General features: G+C 35.4%; 1 protein-coding gene across 5 annotated transcripts; it reads right to left on the reverse strand.

Annotated features, from left to right (window-relative positions):
* Positions 1–1,083: 1,083 nt before the first annotated feature.
* On the reverse strand, positions 1,084–3,388 carry LOC122625625 (repressor of RNA polymerase III transcription MAF1 homolog). 5 transcript variants are annotated; one of them, XM_043805719.1, is made up of 5 exons: positions 3,279–3,388; positions 2,036–2,399; positions 1,738–1,984; positions 1,406–1,683; positions 1,084–1,352 (listed from the first exon to the last, which is right to left on the reverse strand). In XM_043805719.1, the coding sequence occupies exons 2-5, from the start codon at positions 2,134–2,136 to the stop codon at positions 1,298–1,300; spliced, it is 681 nt and encodes a 226-aa protein (XP_043661654.1). In that variant the 5' UTR covers positions 2,137–2,399; positions 3,279–3,388; the 3' UTR covers positions 1,084–1,297. The 5 variants fall into 5 exon arrangements, with proteins under 5 accessions (XP_043661654.1, XP_043661653.1, XP_043661651.1 ...); XM_043805718.1 differs by lacking the exon at positions 3,279–3,388 and adding an exon at positions 3,203–3,268; XM_043805716.1 differs by lacking the exon at positions 3,279–3,388 and adding an exon at positions 3,140–3,234.
* Between the last annotated feature and the right edge of the window lie 4,607 nt (positions 3,389–7,995).

Genomic DNA, 7,995 nt, shown 5'->3' on the forward strand with positions numbered 1-7,995 from the left:
TGATCGGAGAGGAAGTCTGTGTTGGTGGAGCAATAAGTCTTGGCTTTACAAATACCTTTCGAGTCGGTAAAATCCAGCAGTTGCTTTAGGGGTAATGCAGGTTTATCATCGGTGTCGAATCCCCATCACATTTTAAAAAAGAGAGAACGCTATAGTCGAGTTCCCCACCTATCTGATACCCGTTACTCAGCTAGTGGAAGTGCGAAGGAGAGTTTTTAACGCTGACAGTTTTTGGCGGCTTGTGGGCGTTAGAGTGGGCGTGGCAAAATGTTTTTTGGCAAATCGATAGAAATTTACAAGACTAATACAAAAATGAAAAATATCAAAACCTTTTTCAAAAGTGTGGACGTGGCAATTTTAGGCGGTTTGTGGGCGTTAGAGTGGGCGTGGCAACATGAATCGACAAACTTGCGCTGCGTCTATGTCCCTGGAGTCCCCATGCTCAATCTGAACTTTCTAGCTTTAATGGTTCCTGAGATCTCGACGTTCATACGGACAGACAGACGGACATGGCCATACTTTTCACATACTTTTCAAAAAATCTACTCCACGAGTAACGGTTTTTATACCCAACTAAACTAAACAAAAGTGAACATCGGCAATTTAAAATGCAAGATAAATACAAAAATACAATGCGGCATTAGCATAGTTCATTTTCAGTCCCTCTACCTACAATACTCTTTTGAATCTAGTAAATCTTTTAACTCTACGTTTATCGGGTATAAAAATTCCCTCATTTGCTAGGAATTTTTTTTAACTGAACAGCGTTAAAACTCCAACGAAAGTTGATCGCTGCATGATGGAATTTATGGTGGTTTGATAATGGTTTTCATTTTAAAATCAATAAATGTATTCTTTATCAGGATTAAACAATTCAAATTCTTCTGTTATGCCCTTACGTTTATTCGGATAGATAGAAGGGTGGACTAGACGGACATGGCCAGATCGAATCGGCTAGTTATCCTGATGAAGAATATATATACTTTACGTAAACGCTTCCTTCTACTTTTTACTAGTGAATACAGTATACTCTTTTATTCTACGAGTATTGGGTATAGACCAAAGTTAATGAGATTTCTAACATATTTTTACATTTGCTATTCTAAAATCTAGCAATTTACTTTGTATTTAGCTTTCTCATGTATAAAATGATTTGTTGAGGTGAAGTTATACTTGAACATTTTTTAAAAATACGTTTAATAATAAAGGAGGAGCTGTAAAATGTAATAGCAGCTTTAAACATTTTGTCATCTCCAATTAATTTTTTTAAATTTTTTAAACGGGGGTAAACACTTTCTCAGTACACTTCCTCCTCCATTGAAAAGTCAGAGGTTTCACCGGCGTAAAGAGAACTGAAATAAAGAAATTTAATAAAGTAATTATAGTTACATTAAGTTTTACTTACTTCACTGCTCGACTTGTAAAAAAAACAATTCGTTTTAATTTCTTATTATAAAAGAAATAATTAAATGACCACAAGCAGCCTGGTTCCCCAAAAGGATCGCAACTTAGATCTGGATTATAACTGTATATGTCACATTCTGATAGGATCACTTCGTCATCAACGGCAGACCATAATGGTTGACGTATAACTTGATACTGATCTCCAGCTAATGCCGATAAATTCGCATGGATTGAGTTCATAACCCACTGCAATGATGGCTCTTTGCTAAATTCATGAGACTTTAAAAAGTTTTAGTATAAACAAAAAGAATTAGACTTTTAATAGATTTTTACCTTTGCTTCAGAAAAATCGTAGTCTGGTTCAAAAGACGCATTTAAAGTAGCAATTAAATAAAACAAAGTTTTTCTGGAAATTGTATCACAAAGAGTAATGCCTTCATCTCCAGATTGACTGTTGTTTCGCCGAAAGTTGGGCGAAAAGTCAGTCAAAGTTTGTGGAGGTGATAACGCCTGAAGGTCATGCCCATGAGAATCTGCTGTAAATCGTTTATACAATACTTTCTCAGCTGCAACCATTTTGCTATAATAAAGACCATTTAAAATACAGTTTTATATAACTAAATAAACATACCATGAATAACTTTCTATCCGTCCAAAAATCGTGATGCCACTTGTTTGTATAGAAAGAGCGTTGTTGATAGCTTCAAAACGTGAACTTTCAAGTAACTTCATGATTTATGAATTAAATTTAAATGATACATATAAACTCAAGTTATCGATATTGTTACAACACTAATCTTTATACAGAATAATGTTTACACAGCCTTGTGTCTTATTAAGTTTTGTTGATTCATAATATATCTTGCTTGTAGTATTTGAATTTCAAACAGACAAACTAGCATTCGGTCCGATTTAGCTAGTCTGAGCATTGTTCTTGGGTTTACTCTCCAACTGGCTTATCCTTAACAAAATAAGTGTATTTTCGCCTTCCGATCCTTAAACATAAATAGAATTAAAAAGGTTAGTTTCACAATTAGTTCTTATATACACATTTATTTAGTAGAAGCTCTGTAAGAAATTTGTCATAAGAATCGGCAGGCCTAATCTTAACTTTTTACACATGTACACATAGCTTTTATATGTACATACATATGTAGTGACTGAGATCACGGCGTTCACACGGACGTTTCCTTTTGACTTTTGTATACAGGCATACATAGTTATCTCTGAATAGAGTACACCCTTTTTCTCTACGAGTAACGTGTATATATATATGTAAGTACATAAATATGTATCAATATGTAATGTTGCTTCGTTGAAGGACTTCGATTTGTTAGGATAATTCTATACACATATACACACAAAAATGGCCAAAATTAATAAACGGCTTGAACTCCACTGAAACACTTTAAAGATATATATTGACATAGCTATGTATGTAAATTCTCAAAATTTATATAGCAGGAGCAAAAAGAACTTTATTTATATCGTTTGTCATAAGATTCAATAGTCTCAAATGATCTATAAGGCCAAAAACCAAAGAAAACCGTTCTTGGACATTCTTTATTTGTTGTACTATGTTTATGTTTGTAGTTATACAATGTATTGAATTAAGCATATAAGTTGATCAAACTTAGATATGTACAACAATTTAATGAAAATATAAGAATTTGTAATGTTAACGTGCGTTCATTAAAGAAATTAATTTTTGCTTAATGGTGGCCACTAAACTGACACGTATCAAAACTAGTGACTCGTTTTTCGGAATTATATTAGAGCCAAATGCAAAAAGTTATACATTAACTTGCTTAAAAACTTCACGTATAAATTCTAATAAAAATGGAATCAGTTGATTATCGACACATTAGACTTACAAAAGTGGTCCGCAACATTTTGCGCCAAGGTGACGTCAAAAAGTTAAATAATATTACGGAACAGTGGTAAATGAATCACGTGTCTATCCTTTTATTTTTTCTTAATTTTTGAGTTTAGGAAATTTCTGGGAACATGGAAATAATCGGTTTCGATAAAATATCGATATATCGATACATCGAAAATGCAATTTTGTAAAATTATTTTTACTTTAACAATTTTAAAACATATAATATATAGGAAAAAATACCTCATTTAGTTAAAAGTACATTAAAATAGTTTCTCGACTATTCAGTTAAAAAAGTCCAAGATATACATTTGAAAATATTCATGCATGCTCCGGTAATCGAAAAATTGGTGCTCCGGTTTTCGAAATCGTACGAAATTTTCGATTTGTAAAACGGGCACTTTTATCTGGCCGAAATGAAAAGCAAATGGTTTTTTTTATATCATATCAGATCTTATTTACTAAGGGAAAATAGTTAACTCAGAGGTCTATTGATGTTAATTCCACATCCCCACAAAATCATTCTGCTACTTAGTTATTTTATAAAAAATATATTTCTGACCCCACCCCGGATTTGACAAACAAAATTTTGCCGTCGGCAACAACAATTGACGATTTGGTAAAGGGTCAATAAGTACGTCACCAAAAACTATCGCGAAGGTTGCCATACTGTTCGTGGAACGAAACAGGCAGGTAAAGTACTTATAAAATATAAAAGAATTCATTAATTAATTATAAAGAGGGCCAAAAGTGATGTTTGTAATTAATGGTACTTAATTTAAGTACCTAAATGGTCAAAGTGCTGTTAAAAAGTAATTGCGAAAATCGGATTTAAAACTGTGAAAAAGGTGGCAACTCTAGATTTTCTCAAGCCCTCAAATATCTGCCTTCTCTTGGCTTCAAAACAAGCAATTGCAAATATAAAAAGCATTATTTCACGTTGTTTGACTTAGAGAAATAAAAGAAAACAGGTGTTTGCGCAGCAAGAAGCGATGAGAAACGAAAGATTCCAATAGCAAAACGATAGCAATAATTTTACGAAAACCAGAGCACCTAAAAACGAAATCGTACGATTTGGCTCAAATCGATTTCGAAGAAAACTTACGATTACCGGAGCATGCCTGATTATTGCCAAATCCCATTACATTGGACGTTGTTGCAGTTGGGGTCAATAATGTGGGGACTTCATCGATAGGTAGCATGATGGGTACAATGGTTTTGGTGGCGCTTTCGTTGGGAAACCTGCTGGGCGATATTGCCGTTTGAGTCAATCCCAATATGATTAGGAATTTCTCTTAAATGCCCTGGATCACGTCCAATGCCCCAATTCGCTATAGGATTTGAAATATGTCGGGGAGCAATAAAATATGCAAATCATAGCTCAATCGTAGATATACTGACAAGCCTGACAGTTGCAGCCAAGGCAACTGAAATTTATTAATTTGTGCCTTTAATTAAAAATGAATGCCTTTAATTTGATTAGAAATTGTGAGAAATTAATTGTATTGTGAAGTTATTATACCCGTTACTCGTAGAGTAAACGGGTATACTAGATTCGTTGAAAAGTATGTAACCGGCAGAAGGAAGCGTTTCCGACCATATGAAGTATATATAATCTTGATCAGGATCAATAGCCGAGTCGATCTGGACATGTCCGTCTGTCCGTATGAACGTCGAGATCTCAGGAACTCCAGAAAAATAGACGCAGCGCATGTTTGTTGATTCATGTTTCCACGCCCACTCTAACGCCCACAAACCGCCCAAAACTGCCACGCCCACACTTTTGAAAAATGTTTTGATATTTTTTAATTTTTGAATTAGTCTTCTAAATTTCTATCGATTTGCAACAAAACTTTTTGCCACGCCCACCCTAACGCTCACAAACCGCTCAAAGTTGCGACGCCCAAGCTTTTGATAAATGTTTTGATATTTTTTCATTTTTGAATTAGAATTGAAAATTTCTATCGATTTGCCAAAAAACTTTTTGCCACGCCCACAAACCGCAAAAAACTTTCAGTGTTGAAGACTCTCCTTCGCACTTCCACTAGCTGAGTAACGGGTATCAGATAGTCGGGGAACTCGATTATAGCGTTCTCTTGTTTTTTATTTTTATATTATCATTGTATCTAACTTCTATGACCTCAAATGGTCCTATGAGGGAGGGATATGACCTGTTTGGTTTTTAAAAAAACTTTATCTCCTGTCTTATTATCAAAATTAACTACCTTTCTAGCTTTATTCTGTTCAAGTAGTAACATGGCTCTTTTATTTATTTATTTTTTATTATTTATTTTTTATTATTTCATTTTTATTAATTATTTTTTTATTATTTATTTATATTTATTATATACATACATATATGGGTAATTCTCTGATGTCGCATGCGACATTTGTACGCATTCAAACTTAAAAAAACATGTACCAAGACTTAATTTTAATTTTAAATAATTTAAAACGTATAGCTCTTGGTTAGCATTATAATAGGTGTTAAGGTCGATTTGTAAAAATTGTTAGTTTTTAAGATAATTACAAAAATGTAAGATATTCGCGCGCGACTCCTGACTCCGCTGGATCTTGTGCATCGACCTGGTGCGCTACTGTCGATTTCATCGTAGCTGAAAATCCTCTGGACGGCAGTGCTTTGCTAATAGCACTAAGCAGATCTTTGGAGGGCAGTGCTTCTAATTGGCTTTCGCAAATATGCTTTTCTGAAATGCCATGGAATGCGTTCAAATAACTATTTCTGCAGCAATTTGAAGGCAACGAGACCCCAGCATCAACATTGTTCAATGTCTTGAACGGTAGACCTAGTGACGGCGAATGCCTTTCTGTGTATGAAAACCGACTTATAACTACACTTATGGCCAAATGGAAGTCCATAACAAAAGAAGAAATTGCGGTATCAACTGTCTTGGCGCATGCGGCAATTGTTGACACTAGAATTCAACGCACGGTGTTCACAACTACTATCAAGACACGCAATGAGCTACAAAATGAGTTGCGGGCGTTTTCATTTGCCAGATATTTTGCAAGCTAGAAAGCGCGCTTGCACACGCATGCAAAATGCAACTTTTGCGGAAGAACAGGCCACAAAATCGGCGAATGCCGTTCACGGAAAAACAAATGCAAAATGCATCTTATCCAAATGCTGGACGTTCGTCTGATGGACAGAATGGAGCAATTTCGTGATACAAGTGTGGAAAATCTGGCACATTTCACCAAATTGCCCTGCAAGAGAGAAGCGTGTTAACTTGTGTCAAGTAGCAGAGCCAATTGGTGCCGTAATCTCATCCGGTAAGTCGTGTCCATTTTATTTCGATTCTGGAGCTGAATGCTCGCTTGTGAAGGAATCTGCATCTTCCCAACTGGCGGGCACACGCATTAACAACATTGTTGTGTTAAGGGGCATTGGAAATAATACCGTAACTAGCACACTACAAATTCTATCAAAAGTCATTATTAGCGGATACCCGATCGAAGTCCTTTTTTATGTAGTCCTTAATGGTTACATTAATTATAATATAATAATTGGGGGTGAGACTTTAAATCAGAATTTTGGAGCTACAATAACTACTGAAAAGATTGAACTTTTTAAGAATAAGTCTGTGTACACTAGTCTGCTTTGAATAATAGCGCCGATCTTTCTGACATTGATACCGAATTGTGTGGGGTTGATAAGTCAAATTTAATAGACATTTTGAATAAACTTGCAGACTCATTTATTAGCGGATTTCCAAACAAACGCGTTACAACCGTCGAGTTAGAGATACGCCTAATTAACCCCATCAAAACTGTGCATAAGCGACCTTATCGACTTAGTATAGAGGAAAAAGAAATTGTGAGAAACAAAATTAATGAATTGTTATCATCAAATATTATTCGTCCCAGCAGTTCTCCGTTTGCCAGTCCCGTGCTACTATTTAAAAAGAAAAACTGTTCTGATCGACTATGCGTGGATTACCGTGAATTAAATGCAAACACCATTGCCGAAAATTACCCCTTGCCGCTGATAAGCGACCAAATATCTAGGCTACGCGGCGCTAGGTACTTTTCTTGTTTAGATATGGCTAGCGGTTTTCACCAGATCCCTATCCACCCAAATTCTATTGAACGTCTGCATTCGTTACTCCGGAGGGCCAATTCGAATTTGTAACCATGCCATTCGGGTTAAAAAATGCTCCATCCGTATTTCAACGTACAGTAATAAAAGCATTGGGTGAACTTTCATACTCATATGTTATTGTTTATATGGATGACATTATGATAGTATCACAAACTAAGGAAGAAGCCTATGAAAGATTAAGAACGGTTTTAAGAATTCTATCAAAAGTTGGTTTATTATTGAATATCGCAAAATGCTCGTTTCTGAAAAAATGCGTCGAATATCTTGGTTTTCAAGTGTAGCGATTGCTCGAAAGATAAAGATACTTTTTAGCGCCATCTGTTGGTCAGATTAAGTTTGGGGAACTGTGTCGCCGCTAAGGTAAGATAGGGTAAGGAAAAAGGCATAGACGAATAGATGCGAGGGAGCAACAGTTGTTTACGTCAACTGTGTCCATTTAACCTACTTTCTCGTAAAGGCTTACCGCCACTTTTCCGGCGTCAGGGTCTTCCATTTCCTTTTTGGCAAGCGTGGAGAAAGGTTGGTTGTGTCCAAGCCAAACCTGCTGTTTTATTAAAACTGAAATTGAATAAGTGCCATCGGGAATTAT

Source organism: Drosophila teissieri, unplaced genomic scaffold (genome assembly GCF_016746235.2).
Source record: "Drosophila teissieri strain GT53w unplaced genomic scaffold, Prin_Dtei_1.1 Segkk19_quiver_pilon_scaf, whole genome shotgun sequence".
Lineage (NCBI taxonomy): Eukaryota > Metazoa > Arthropoda > Insecta > Diptera > Drosophilidae > Drosophila > Drosophila teissieri.